This window comes from Pezoporus flaviventris, unplaced genomic scaffold (assembly GCF_033815535.1).
Source record: "Pezoporus flaviventris isolate CSIRO_AGI_PZ_B2104156 unplaced genomic scaffold, CSIRO_AGI_Pfla_v1 ptg000031l, whole genome shotgun sequence".
Taxonomy (NCBI): Eukaryota; Metazoa; Chordata; class Aves; order Psittaciformes; family Psittacidae; genus Pezoporus; species Pezoporus flaviventris.
The window spans coordinates 22,745,877-22,761,180 of record NW_026892579.1 but is presented as its reverse complement, the minus strand read 5'-3'; the positions used below and the strand labels follow the sequence as shown (position 1 = coordinate 22,761,180).

Sequence of the window (15,304 nt, the reverse complement as noted above, 5' to 3'; positions counted from 1 at the left end):
GAGCACACTCCTTACTAATGCAAGGCCAGAACTACTTCCCCGATGATAAACATGTGGAAAATGAGGCCACAGTTGCATGTAGAAGCATCAGCAGCTTCGTGTCCTTGAGCTAGATGGCATGTAGCTGACCACATTGCTACAACAAGCTGTTCTCTGTCTCCCTGATAAAAAAAGTAGCAGACTAGATTACATTGTTCCAGGGGCATGATTTAATTTGCAAAGCCGTCAGGCAGACTGCATTTGTAAGCAGTATTTAACAATTACATCTGCTACTTTTTCCCATGCATATCTTAGAAATCTGTAAAGTTGAGAACACCAGCAGCCCGGAATGGAAACCAGTTACTTTTTCTCAGACCCTAGAGCTGAGTGCCTATGGTAAAGCTGTTCATCAGTAAGCTGAAGGAAAGTAACCCCCCCATATTTTTCGCACAATGTATTATGAGATTTTGAGAAGGGATTGATAATATTTGTGAGGCTACATCATCATTAAACGGGTTTATTTCAATTCAGCCACTGACTCAGGAAATGTTTAAGTTGGTAATTAAATGAAATAAGGAGGATATGTCCTTACTGTATTTGCTGTGCTCCCAGCCATCTACCGATGGCCAATGCTGAAAGTGCAGCACAGGGCTAGATGAACCTTTACTTCAGTCCCATGGGGTAGTTATGATCCCATAAGACTGTGTAGTTTGAGGATACACCTTCTGGATATAGAACAGATCTTGCTGTGACTGAATTCACTAGCACAACTCTTTTTTTTTGTCAGGAACCGTATGCATTTTCATGAGCTGTGAGTTGTCTTAAGTGTGCAGAAGATTGGAGGTTTATGGAACCTCTGAACAATTGGAAAGTGTTGGCTGTGGTTTTGTACCAGAGGAATCACAAACATAACCAGCTGCTTGCCAGGCAATGTGCAAATAGTTTTCATCTTATTAGGCTATAACAGGTTGCACTTTTTAATTGCTAAAAGTCTAAATTATTTTTAAAGGAAAGAGGATTTTCTTCATCATATGTGCTTACTAAAATAAAACCTGAAAAACAACAAAAGCTTTGGATTCTGTAGGGCACAGTATTTTTATAGGGCATATAGTGCTTGTGTTTTATAGGTTTCAAAGTTTAAAAAAATTCTGTATGATACAAGTTATATGGCATTCACATTTAGGTAGAACTGATCTATTTAAGTAGTCATTTATGTTAAAGTCTAAAAAAAGAATATGCGCCTCTTAATTAAACACTGCTACCCCTACCATCAAGATGTAGGCTCTGAAACCGTGGAAAGGAAGTTGGTTTTAAGTTTTGTGTGTGTGGTTGAAATAGAGGGGTGCATTTATTCTGTACTTAAGATCCTTCGGGTACAATTGGTAGCTTCTGTTGAATATTTTAGTGTCTGATTGAAATTCCTCAATGCGTTATTTTTGTAAAAACTATATCCTGTAACTGAGCACTGAGGCACAACAGTGGTTTTCATGTTACAATCTTATCTCCTCGCTCAGGTTTTAAAGGCTGAAGGTCTGATACATTTTATACACTGGGGCTTTGGGGCTTTTTTTTGCATCTGCTTTGCTATGGTATGTGTAGCTTTTATTAAACTGCAAAAAAAATACGTACTCCTTATATGACTTTACATTTTTTTGGGGTTTTCCTAAATGGTTGAAGATCCCACACCAAAGGAAGTCCTCGTTATTGGATAACTGTTCATGGCTGGGGGTGATGGCTGTGTTTTGGAAAATCATGCCTTTGCCATGGTAGGATACATTGTCCATATTTTCCATTGTGGCCCCTGCTTTGCTCTTGAAAGTCTGGGGAACTCCTCCTCGTATCCAGTTTTCTTTTCTGAGAAAACTGTAGAGCAATGGATTTCTCATTTCCACACACCCACCCTCCTGGCTTTTTTGTTTTTTTTTTCTTAGAGGAGTGATTTTTCTACTTGCTTTGCCAGGCTGTTATCCTGGGAGGATAAATTAACTTCATGACCTGGGACATTGCTTCTAGTCCTCTTTAGCATTGCTGTATGGATTCTTTGGTTATTTTTGTCAAATGAAACTGTTTTTACAGAAATGATGTAACTGGACCTTCCTGCTGGTGGATATGTGTATCTGAACAGTGTGCAACCTTTCACATATGAAAAGACAAAAGGCAAGAAGGAAAATTTGAGTTGTCCAACATTAGTAACTTTTAAAAAACTGTCACAAATTACATTTGTTCCTGTTAGAACATTTTTCATTCTCTTAAATGCTAATATAGTGTTGTCAGTCTTCATTCTGAACAGAAATTAAATGTTATCACTGTCCTTACCCAGTTACTGATTCTCTGTGTGTTTTTCTCTAGCTTTTGGAACAAATCGATTATTCTACTAATTGTCCAAATTGTGGACGGGCGAATGAAAAGCAGACCAAATGCCGACATTGTGAAAGTGCTTCTCTGCAAAGAGTCTCCAGACAAACTGTGTCATTAAGTGAATCTGTGGGACCTTTATCACGTTCTTCAATACATCAGAATTCAACAGGGCAAAAATCTTCAGGTACAGGGTTCAGCACAAAGAAGTTTTATAGTTCTACTGTTGGGAAGGGTCCAACAGATATTCTACTGAGTAGTGAAGTTGTAGGACATTCTATGTTGCGGCAGAACGGAAAAGTTGGTCTTATAACTGGGACAAAAAATCCTAAAATTACAGGAAGCTTAAGACAGAGGAGTACAAGGCCATCTGAACTAAACGATCCAAGTAAGTATCTTTTTATGACTGTAGTCATAAACTGGAAACTCTAAATGTTGTGTAATGAAGGAACTGTCCTTGCAGGTTTATGTTACTGATTTTAGATGGAATTGTTTTGTGGATGTGTTCTTGGGAAGTGGGACAGACCTGTTTGTAATTTCTTTTTTATATACTGGGGTACTTTCTGAGGAAGATCTACATTGAGGAAAAGAAAAAATATTTTATGAGTCTCTTTTATTTTAAAAAAGACTTACACTTTATAAGTTTTAAGAAAGCATTCTCAGCAGAATTCTATCATTCATTCTCTCAAAGGGGCAGTCTTTGAGTCTTTATTTTATATTTTTCCCTCTTTCATAATTTGCAAAATGTCATTTTTTCTGCTTTCTCTGTGTAAACTCAAATTAATTTATAAGCAGGAAAGAACTGGAATTTGGGAACTTATGTTTCTAGTTCCATGCTTAGTTTACTAGACCATGTTGTCTTACTGATCTGAATAATTTCATTCATAATTTTTCTTGTCAGTTTCTCTGAAGTTGTATTATTCGCTGTCAATGCTTGATTGCACCAAGAAATGTATGGCTTTGCTTCTGTGTCTAGAGGCAAATTAATGATATCCATTTCTTGTGTAGTTAGTTGTGAGAAATAAAAAATGAGGGAGAGAGCACCTGTGAGTAGATTCCAAATAAACAGTAATAAAAGCATAATATAATGATAAATGTGGACTTTTTTTGGCACTGCAGGACAATTACGTAAATTACTTTTAAGCTATTTCTTGAAATATCTGTTACAGAAAAATGTAGTGGTTGAGAATTTAATATTTTCTGTTTAGTTGTTTTGTCTAGTGATGATGATGAGGAGGAGGATAGTGGCAGCACTAGGAGAATGGAAAGCATTTCACCTCGTCCTGCAGATTCAGCCCGCTCCTCCCCAGCTCCTTCTACAGGCAAGGTGGAAGCAGCATTAAAGGAAAACAGTTGTGGAATAGAACAGAGAATAGGTAGTATAACAACAGATTCAGAAATTGCAGTCACACTTCCAAGAAAAGCAAGAATGAAAGATCAGGTACTATTTAATGCTTTGTTTAAACAAAACAAAACTCAAATCATAAATGGAAAATGTAAAGCCTTGTTTTGCGTTGTCAGAAGTTGACTATATTTGAATGCTTATATTATTTAGTAGCTCATCAAGTAGTAATCTCTGCTTACGTAATACTGGAAACATGAAAATACGTCCATTGTATTCTTACAAACGTTCTTAATTTTAACATAAATGCTTCTGTGTTGATTGTATACTCTTTCAGACGGGGTGGGGTATCTCTGTGAAACTCAAGGGCCTACATAGTTTGCAGAAGAGTGTCAGGCTGTTGCCTGGTAAGACTTTGGACATACAAAGTTAAACACAAGAAGAGACACTGGGAACAGTAGTGGCCCTTTAAAATCAAAATACTTTGACAAAAGTCCCAATTCTTATAACTTATTTTTGGGATTTCATTGTGGGACTTTTGCTTTTTAGTTGAGTACCACTGCAAGAATTGAATAAACAAAGACACTTAGGTGCCATCAAATGGGACAGCTTTCACAGTATGTTAAAGTCTTATCCACCTTCAATAGTGAGGCATTATGAAGAATAAATTCCCTGTGGCAACTGGTATTGAATTAATAGTGCTGATTAAAACCATTTTTTGGTCACCTGTTCAGTTTCACTATTGCAAGTTTGGTTTAACAAGAGCATTTAATCAGATTTCCACATGCTGTCTGAAATCGTTTGTGTTTCCTGAGTTAGAATGCTAAAGTAATGATGCCAAAACTTTCATACTATATTGAGATTCAGAAGCCAACATTCTAGTGCTGTAATTGATGCTGTTATGGATGTTTATAATGTGGTGTATAATTGGTTACCACTAGCAATATAAAGCTTTTGAACCTCTAGCCTGCAGTAAAGCTTGGATGATAATTACTTTTGAACTTCAGTTGTTCTGACTTTATATGCTGGATTAATTGAACACGTTACACTGTGAAGGCACTGGTGTGTACGACTTCTGAAACTCTCCCAAATGTTTCATAGAATCATAAAATGATTTCTTATGTATATCCATATGTTCCTGTTCACTAGTCTTCAAGAACCGGTTGTAAAATTGGAAATTAACTGGATATTGTAGTCAAAAATAGGCAAGAGTTTGCTTTGGAAAACAGGTTTGTTTTGGGTTTTTTTTGTGTTTGTTTTTTTTTGGTTTGGTTTGGATTTTTGATTTGGGGTGGTTTTTTTCTTGGTTTTTGGTCTTTTTTTTTTAAGGCTTTAAGAAGCCTTTTGTTTTTCTCTCAAAATATGTATTAATTCTTTACTGATGAGACATTTTTAATGTAGAAACACTTTAATGTTTTCTGGTTTACAGTGACATGAGTTTTGAGCTTTTAATAATATTTAGCTAGTCCAGCAGACAAAAATGAAAAGCTGTCTTCAACAAGAGTCTTAGGAAAGTATTTTAATTTGCAGGGTTTTAGAATCTCTCCCTTCTCCTCTATCGTTAGATGAAACATCAGAAAGTGTATTTTGCATTATGGCCAAGATAGGCCATAGTGATTAGGGCCTTCAGCACAATTGTCAAGATTTAGCCTTAATAGAAATATTAGATACCTTAAAATGTTTTTTTCTGTGGGAGTGTGTCTTTTGCAATCCAAAAGAATATTTATTAATGGACATCTGTATGAAACAATATAAATACCAAAGAAAAGACTAGTGTATAGAAAATCATTCCAACAAAACAGAACAATATAAGCAGTACAAGAAATATGTTAATCTGACAGCTATCAGCCAGCTTGCTTTCATTTTGATACTTTTTTAAAATACTGTTCTGTTGGTAAACAGGAGACTTCATTGAAAGTAGAGCTTCAGTCAGTATCTAGAGACTTTCTTGAACTAGAGCCAAACTCCATGTGGCCTCCTTTCAGCATTTAGTCTTCTGGCCCTGGAATTTGTCCTGAAAACATCTCAATAGTTCTGTAGAGTTGCTGTAAGGATTTTCATTGGGCTTATTTATTTAAGTTCCTTGAAGATTGCGCTCCTGATAATGTGATGCACTGTACTTCAGTAATTACTCGATGTTTTCAGTCACCAAAACCTTAGACTAATAAAAACTGAAAGAAAAAATAAAACCGCCATCATTGTGGTACTTTTACAGCATTGGTGGTATTGTATGTATATAAACAAATTATATTAAAAATAACCTTGTTTTGTCAGGCTGCACGGTGCTTCAAAATGACAAAAACTAAATTGGTTTTGGCAATTTCAGAAGCGCTGTTTGTGATTTGGAATTATTAACAAGTGCCAGCTTGCTGCTTTTTTTTTTTTTCTTGAATCTAGCAATAATAACATCTTCAGGTGTTTCAAAAAGTCTTAGGAATTTTTTTGCCTTTTGTATATGTTTGAGGGGGATGTTATAGTAAATAATTCTGTTTACCAGCAGGAAGGTACTGAAAATTAAGTCACTCGTTTTTAACAGGATTGTTTTAGCAATAAATCTTAGTGAGACATACTGAAACCTTGACAATTGCTTTTCAGTTTGGGAACATTGTGTCTAACACTCCAATAAAACGTCGTAAAGTTATTTCTCAAGAGATTCTAACTGAGACTGTACCACTAAGTTATCAAAATTCCTGTGAAAGTGTCATTTTGAACTGTCGAAGTATACGAATAGGAACGCTACGAAGAATGGTAGTGGAACCTGTGATTGTAAGTAAACTTGTTATTTGGAAAATTAGGTTCAGGTTTTGATGGGCATTGTTATTTTCATACTTGAATAACATATTTTGCCTTTTCCCAGAGTAGTAAGTTTCTCTAACTTCAGAGGCTGTGATTCCCAAAGAATCCCCAAATACTGTTATGTACTAATGCATATGATCTAGTTCTGGTGTTCAATATACACATCATGCTTTCAAATCTCTTGAAAACCCTGTTTACATGCTTGGGGAGGGGCTTATGGATGAGTGTGCATTTGTTAAAAACATTGAAGATAACAGCTACAGGAATAAACATGTCTGCAGGTGAATAATTTTACTTCTGTAGAACAATATTTTTTTGTTAGCCTTCTAAGGTACATGGGCACTTTCAAGGAGACATTGAATGTTAGCTGTATGCAGTAAGCAAGATAAAATGCATACTTCTTGCTTGAGTAATCACATAAATAGCAGAGAGGTATTGATCATTCTTTCCACCTTTGCAAAACCCTATTGCTTGATTTGGTTAAATACTCATACTGATAGGTGACATTCTCTTCTGAGGTTTGTTTTTTTTTTCTCCTGATAATTTGTGGCATTTCTCAGAGTATTTTAAACCTTTTTGAAAATGGATTACTTAAATCTTAGGTTTCCACAGTTACTATGACTGAAAGAGACACTGAATAGTTAGTAAAGATTTACTTGCTTCATGGAGTTGTGCTAAAATGTACACTTTTTTTTGTAAATTATATTTTACATTTTTATTTTAATTTTTTCATTACTTAAGTACTTAGTCAAATGAAGTATGTTTGCTAACAGCTAAAAGGTATTAAGTCAGTTCTGGTTTGGAGAAGGTGTGAAATCTTACTGTTGTGTTGTCTTCCACAGTTTTGCCTGGATTATATCAAAATACGCCTAGAAAGTCAAGAAGGTGAGCACATCTTTCATTTCATGTTAATACTCATTATATGTATGCTGAATGAAGAAATTTATTAAAAAGGAATTATCAAGTGAAAGGAATTATCAAGTTGAATCATAATGAAATGTCAATTCTGCCTTTGTCATGTACATAATAAATTATACTGGGTGCCTGTACCCAAATAAGTAGGGGATGGGGGAGGGGTGGGAAAAAGGCCGAGTGTAAATTTGACCTGAACTGCCTGGTGAATAAAAACCAAAATGATTTTGCATCATCTCTGCCTTCTACTGTCAGAAAGAAATTCACAGATAGCAGGAATTAGCAGTTTGTGGCGTGCTTGCAACTGGGTTATTAGTTCTTCCCCTTCATCGTAGTTGAAGAGCTGTAGGTATTCTGGTGATGGTTTGCAAAGGTTTTCTTGAAAATAATTAACAAAAGCAAGAGGCAAGAGTAACTTCCTATAAAAGGTGTTATCTCTTTAACACTTTCTTAGTTCTTTCATTTGAGATGCATAAGTAGGCTGTAAAAGCCACTCAGCTGTGTTAGACCTTTCCTGTCTGTATCTCCCTTGCAAATTTTTTCTTCTCTGGCCTAAACTTAGTATATTTCATGTTACTGAAAGAAATGCAGTGACATAGTTTAGGAAATGGCGAGCTTACAACTGTTGCTCCATTTCCTTTGTTTTCTTTTGTAGGATTTTGCTTTGAGCCTGAAAACAAGCTTTGCCTCCTTTTGTTAATCTTAAATTTTCATGAAGATGCAGTCCTATTGAATTTTATATTTTGGTATTTGTAAAAGAGTACTATTGCATTTTGGCATTCTTATATCCATAAAGGTGTCTGACAACCTGTAAAGATAAGCGTATCCTTTGGTAACTGAAGTGTTTAAGTTTCTGTCACATCTAAAATAGAGATGCATAGAAACTACCACTTTTCATGTATTAAATGTATTAAAAAAAAACACCCCAAACCACTAAAAAGCTTATTAAAATTTGTAGTAAATACTTGTCAATTTTTAGTCAGAACAGCTGCAGGGTGAAATTATTTCCATGGGACTTGATCACTCAATAGCATAAAAATGGCAACTCGTTAAATGCTGTGTTTCTGCATTTATTGGAACATTTGCTATTTAGGGTTTTTTTGAGTTTTGCATCTGGAGGAAGATGGTGTATTCCCCGCTAGCTCCATTTCGGTGAACTTCATAATTGTAGTATGATTTGCTTAAATACAAGTAAGGGTCTCAAAATAAAAATGACACCTACTGTTTTTTCTTTAGGACTATTACAGTGGTCATGCTTTTTCATGGAAAGGCAAATGCTTTGGACAGCTGTAGAAACAGCAGTACTGTCCTGTCTTGAGCCTGTTTTTACATGTACAAGTATATGTCAAGTTCTCAAAATTTTCCTCACATTTCTTCTCAGTTTTCTGCAACTCCCAACTGGTGTTTCAAGGAAACAGCTTTCTAATATGTAAAAAAAACCTGTTCTTGTTGCCTTTAATGGATAAGTCCTATTGTCTTATGTCAGTGTTACAGGAAATATTGTTCACAGGTTAAGGCATTAATGGTAAAATATGTTATGCTTGTCTTCATGCAATATAAATATAATTTAAATTTTCATCTGAAGAGTAGACAGTCTTCCTCACACAGGAAATGCAGTATGCTTCGTCTCAGTGTAAACAGTCACAAGGAGACCAACTAAGTCATGTTTTCGCAATGTTCTCTATCTAGACACAGTTAGAAGGACCTGTATGCTTCAGTTAAATAGGTTGAATCTCAGTTTAAGTTGGGATTGTCATTACTATGGTCTGCCTCTGAAAGTGAGAAATTAGGTAAAATGAATTAAGTGCTTTCATTTAGGAAGGAGAAAACTGGCTGAGAGGCCATACCCAGAAGTTGGCGGTAAATAGCTCCTTTACAAACTGCCTACCTCTCACAAGTGGTGTCCCTCAGGGATCAATATTGGGCCCAGTGCTTCTTAGTATCTTCATAAGTGATCTGGAAGATGGCATTAAGTGTACCCTGTCAAAGTTTGCTAATGATGACACTTTGGAAAGGAGAGCCACCCTGCAGGATTACCTGGATAGACTGGAAGAGTGGGCTAACAAGAACCTTATGAAGTTCAGCAAGGACAAGTATTAGGTCGTGCACAGCTGGGAAAATGTAATCTAGGTGTGCAGCACAGGGTGGGATTTACCCAGCTGGGGAGCAGATCTGTTGACTGAGACTTTGGGGTCCTGACAAGACAGCAAGCTCCATATGAGTAAACAGGATGCAGCTGTATCAGGATGCTGGGTTGCCTCAACAGGTGCATCACCAGCAGAGATAAAGATATTATTATCCAACTCTACATAGTGCTTTTCAGGCCACACCTGGAACACTGTGTTCAGTTTTGGTCCCCACTACACAAAAAAAATGTGGAGAAGCTGGAGAGGGTCCAGAGAAGGGCCACAAAGATGATCAAAGGATGGGAAGCCTGGCATGTGAGGAAAGGCTGAGAGACCTGGGTTTGTTCATCCTAAATAGTCTCAGAGGAGATCTTATCACTGTGTTCCAGTGAAGGGTTGGTACAAAGAAGATGGAACTTCCTTTTTACAAGGAGTCACATGGAAAAGACATGGGGTAATGGCACAAGTTACTCCCAGAGAGATTCTGACTGGACACGAGAGGAAGAATTTTCACAATGAGTACAATCAGCCATTGGAATAATCTCCACAGGGAAGTGGTGGATTCCTCAACTTTGAACACTTTTAAGATTCAGCTGGACGGAGTGCTCAGCCATGTAGTCTACACTGTTGTTGCCAAGAAAGGTCTGAGCAGATGATACTTGAGGTCCCTTCCAACCTGGTATTCTCTGATTGAAAATTGAAGTATTATGGTACATGCTGAGGTATTACAGCCTAGCTTTGGAAAACTATTTTGTTTTTTTGTTTTAAACAAAAAAGAGGGAAAGAAAGACCCATAAATGAATTACCATCTATGGATTTTCATTTAGTTACTAACTTCGTTCTCTCTTATATAAGTCCTTAAGGAGAGAAAGGAGAAATCAGGGCAAGGAGACGGGCTAGTTAGATAATGTACCATATTTCTGCTGCCCAGTGGGTTTGAAGGGAGTATGCTGTTGCTGCAGCCTGACTTAGAGCTGGGCTGCTTCTTCCCCAGTTAGTGGGACCAGAGGTATTTGAGGTTTAGAAGAAAGGAGGGCTGCTTTGCTGTGCAGAAGCCCTGGTGGCCGCCACTTCCAGTCTGCAGCCAGTGAATACTTGCTTATGGTAACTGTTTAACTATTTTCCTTGGCTGTACAAGCAGCAGACTCCTTTTATGGGAGCCACGGGTGAATTCAGTAGCCAACAGAAGGGAGGATGTAGAGTATAGACATTTATTTATTTATTTATTATCGTATGGTTTTCTGCAGTTATGCTCAGGGTGATGCAGATTGGGTGGTACTAGTTCTACTAATTTTCACTCGCCTTCTGTCTGACCAAGATACATTTACAAATTTAACTGAATAAAAGCCTAAGTATTTTCAGGAATTCCCTACAGTGTCTCTTGCCTTTTACAGGGAAAGGAGGAGAAGGCAGACATGTTGCATTGATTTTTTTTTTTTTTTTTTTTTTTTTTTTTTTTTTTTTAATTAGAAGGACTTTATGTTGGCTCCTGTTTTCTATCCTGTTGATGGTATGGCTCCTATATAGCCTCTGTGGTGGAGGCTGCCACTAAATAAAGCTTTAACTGATTACCATTAATCATTTTTCTAATGTTCGTTCATCATTCTTTTAATTTTGAAGTTATTTTTGATAAGGGAGCTTGATCAAAGGTAAGTCTACAAAGAAAGTTTTACAAACTTTACAAACTACAAAACAAACACAGCGATAGTTGTGAATTTAAATCACTGGAAATCATGTTTTTTTCTGTGGAATTAAAACTGGATTAAAGTTTGTGAGAAGAAAACACTTTGTTTCTGATTACTTTCCTGACAGGTGAGAGTGGAGGAGTTCAGTCTGTCTTTTAAGGTATTAACAGGCATCGCTTCTTGAATATGGGTTAATTTCATATATTAGAACACTTTTTATAAAGTTAATGAGCACATACTGGTTCCTTGTTAAAATCAGAGGAGAAATTGCAAAGCAAACCTATCTATTTTTACTATAATTTAATATGTCATTATTTTCTTCTAGAGTCAGAAAGTGATATCCGAGAAATTAACCTGAAAACTTCAGAACTTACCAAATGTGAATGGTGTAGTGTACGAAAATTACCAGTAGTTTTCTTACAAACAGTACCATCAACCTGTAGTAGCCTGAGAGAACAACTGAAAATGAGTAAAGATAATGTCTGGTACGAATGTAAAGGAGACAGTAAGTAAAATAATTTTAGTCTACTGTTTTCTTTAAATTGCCTTTTAATGTTTTACATCATGACAGTGAACAAAACACTAAAATTGACATCATTGGCAGGGGCAGGTGTCATGTTTTCCCAGACTATCACCTTCCCAGGCTGATGAGTACAGTTCAGAACAGCTTGGCAAAACTGTAGTCTTCTTGTCTGCCCAGACATGTGCTAGTTACAACAGTTAAGTCGGTTTAGTATGGCTTTTTTTCCACTAATATTTGTACTGAATGTGAAAGCAAGTCTCTTTAGCTTTTGGGCCTTTATGTTTATAGGACAGTTTTGGGTTATACTTCCATCTGCTTTCTGTGCTATTCTGCTTACAGGCCTGAGTTTAAGTAGAGGCTGCGTGAGTTGATTTGTTGTTTTTCCCCATATACTTGTAGTGATTTTGTGATGTAGACTAATGCCTGCCTGGAAACTAAGTAGATTGTCTTCAGGAATCTTAACATTAATTTCAACATAGTTTTCCTCAAGGGTCTAGCATCTTAATATGTGCACTATTTTTTTCTAAATTAGCATAGTCCTCTTCCCCTTAAATAGGCTTTTCTTTAGGTTAAATTTTGTGGTTATTTATACTTGCACTCAGCTTCATAGATACATGTTGCATTCAAATGGAAGAAGAATGCTTTCAACAATCTCAGAATTGTGTGCTTCCAAGACATAATACTATTTTAATAAGCTCATCCACTTCCCATAAAAAGTATGAGCTGTAAGGAGTATTATAATTACAAAGTAATTAGAGAGCATGCTGGGAAGCTAGAGACAACCCTGGGAGTAGGCATTAGACCCCAAGTGAACACAGGTGTTCACAAGTGAAAAAAGCCTCCTGAGTTGTCTGGGTAGAGAAATCCTTCCTTCATGTCTCTCAGCCTTTCTCTCCCTAGCTTTTTCCTCTGAGACTGTGGCGCTGAGCTAGTTTTATACCCAACTGCTTTATTGTACTTGATGCTTAGGAGTACTTTGTGGTAAGACTGTTGCGATTTGCTTTGTGAGCAGTGAAATTACTGTAAGCCTGAATCCATAGCTGTGTAAGCAATTGTGTTTGTGTTCCCAAAATAGGACCTCTCTAAACCCAGTTATCCACCTAAATTCTATAGGTGGTGAATTGGGAAATACGCTACTGAAGAATTACTTTATGGGACAGTTAGCGTGCTGAGTTAAAAATAACCAAAAGGAAATGGTTATGCATATGTCTGAAACTCTTGTCTTACAGAAAAAGTTAGCCAGCTATGTGAGACTGGGGTTTGCAGCCTGAATCCTGTTCCTGTGTCTGTCTAAATCCTCCTAGTGCAATTTACTGCTTGTTTATTTTTCAGATTGTGTGAATAGGTGATATTTACACAATAGCTGATTAATCTGACGCACATTCTCCAATTTTTGGTAAAGGGATACTGTGACCTGTTGAAGCCACTGTACCAAAAAAAAATGCCAGATTTATTAGCGCTACCAAGAGTAAGCATGAGAGAATATGGTATTCTGCTCACAGAATGTTCACCACAGGCAGAGAGGTTTTTGATTGTTTGTTACAGGACCTGAAAGAAGGGCTTTGCTCTTCTAGGTGGTGAGATCACTTTACCTGTTTAAGGAGATGAAGATTTTGATTACTGTGACATTTTCAATTCCTTTCTTTCTTCAGATGCGTACTTCTTAGAAATGAAACTGGTTGCTAGTGGATTTGAGATCCTTAAGAGATTTCTGTTTCTATGGTAACAGAAATCTGATCAGAGAAAAAGAACTTTCTTTCATGAAATTTCCATTACAGGTTTTCGTACTTCTGTAACCAAAACATGTGCCTAGAATCAGTAAGAGTAGTTTTATTAGAACTTGATGCCTCTAATATGCGTTACCTGGTTTATATGCACTTTTTCAAAAAACGTCATGCTTATTTTCCCATTTAAGTCTGGAAACAGTCATCTCAAAAATGTACTTTTTTTCCCCTCCTCAGTATTCTATTCCATTTAGTCTCTAAGCAGTGGTTTTAAGTTTTGTGTCCTACTTGCTAGCTGCCCCAAGTTAAAGCAGTATCTCTTTCAATCTGTCAGCGTTTCTCACAAACTCTATTGTCTGAAACACCTGACATGTAGATGTCAGTGCTGTATATACATGTAAAAATGATTCTTGTAGACTGTGTTACCTAAAAGGCTAGGGACCTCTGGGCTTATATGCTGTGACTTTAATATGTAAGATTTTCAAAAGGCAATAATGTCACCTTCTAGGATCAAGGCAGACCATGAATCTACCTGAATCATGGGGTCTCATATGCTGCTTTTGTTTTATTTAGCATATGTTGTCTTAGTTCTCCCTTTTTTCTTTCCCTTTTGTAATCGCATCTATTTGAAAGTAGGAGATAACCAGGCAGAAATATTTTAAAATAAATAACATGTAGACATTGAAGGGGTTAAGTAAATGAATGCCAGACCATGAAAGCCCCTCTGCATTCTTTATACAGTTCTCCTTTTCTAATAAATTTCCACAGATGGATAGATATCAGTCACAAATGGATTGTTTTTTGGTTTGTTTTTTTTGAGAGAGAGAGCTGCTCTAGACTTTTTAGCATTGACCTGGGAGAAATTAGGGCATGGTGTTTCTGTATATAGAGAGGAAATTATGCTGAATACATAATTTCTGGAATTGTATTGAAACAGTAGGATTATAGAAAAACAGTAGAACTATAATAAGAAAAAATAAGATAACATTAAATAAAGAATAAAGAGAAAATGTAGGTAGAAGGGCTTCATAGTTAATTCTTCTATCGGTATTACTGCTTGCATATATTGTCAACAGTGTATGTGGGTGTTGGCACATGAGCCTTTGAAATCTGTTCATTCTTGCAACGTATTTTTTTCCTAAATGATAATTTTCTCTGCTTTTTTGTAGGTCAAGAAGAACAGTATATAATTTTGATTTTTGAAACTGGTCTTGATCCTCATGCAAATTCAATATTTGAAAAAATTATTACTGACATTGGTATTAGAAATAATATTTCTGACTTCTTTGTGAAAATTTCCTTTGAAGAGGCCAATGGCAGGCTTGTTGCTTTTACCAAGTGCTTGGAAGACAATTCCAAAGGAAGCCCATCTCACAGAGAAAACAAAATAAAAAATGTAATTATATTTTTGTCAAAGTCATTATATTATTTGGGTTACAAATACACTAAAGTTAGTGTGCTAGTCCCCAGAGCACCCCAAAATTATCAACAATTTCTGCTGGCTTTTATATGAGGATTCTCAGACTGCATCATGGTGGGTTATGAAACTATGGTAAATACTCTGTGCATTCACAATACTTTTTAGTGTGGTCCACAAGAAGTGTTGCAATTTAAAATTACGAAGAGATGAGAAATCTTTACTATAATGTTTCCAAATTAATCTACTGGTAGAATGGTAATATTTTAAACAAGAAATTAAGTTGCAATGTTGTAGTTAAATTTAATCAGTGCTTTCTTTAAACAAAACTTCCTCTTAAAGAATTTGAAAGATTTGTGACTCTGCAAGAAATAAGAACAGACCTAAATGTAAGAAATTAAGTAGGAAAGGAAAAAAAACAACAAACACTTGAAGTCTTCACAAA

At 36.2% G+C, this 15,304-nt stretch overlaps 1 protein-coding gene across 6 annotated transcripts in view; it reads left to right on the top strand.

The window, feature by feature from the left end:
* Positions 1 to 15,304, top strand: part of SENP6 (SUMO specific peptidase 6) — a 76,758-nt gene that overhangs the window by 45,072 nt on the left and 16,382 nt on the right. For 5 of the 6 annotated variants that reach the window (XM_061460448.1, XM_061460449.1, XM_061460446.1 and 2 more), the window contains 6 exons: positions 2,329 to 2,722; positions 3,543 to 3,775; positions 6,272 to 6,442; positions 7,315 to 7,357; positions 11,521 to 11,700; positions 14,612 to 14,838. In XM_061460448.1, coding sequence (XP_061316432.1) covers positions 2,329 to 2,722; positions 3,543 to 3,775; positions 6,272 to 6,442; positions 7,315 to 7,357; positions 11,521 to 11,700; positions 14,612 to 14,838 — 1,248 coding nt within the window. The remainder of the gene's footprint in view (positions 1 to 2,328; positions 2,723 to 3,542; positions 3,776 to 6,271; positions 6,443 to 7,314; positions 7,358 to 11,520; positions 11,701 to 14,611; positions 14,839 to 15,304) is intronic. The other variant, XM_061460451.1, reaches the window with a different exon arrangement.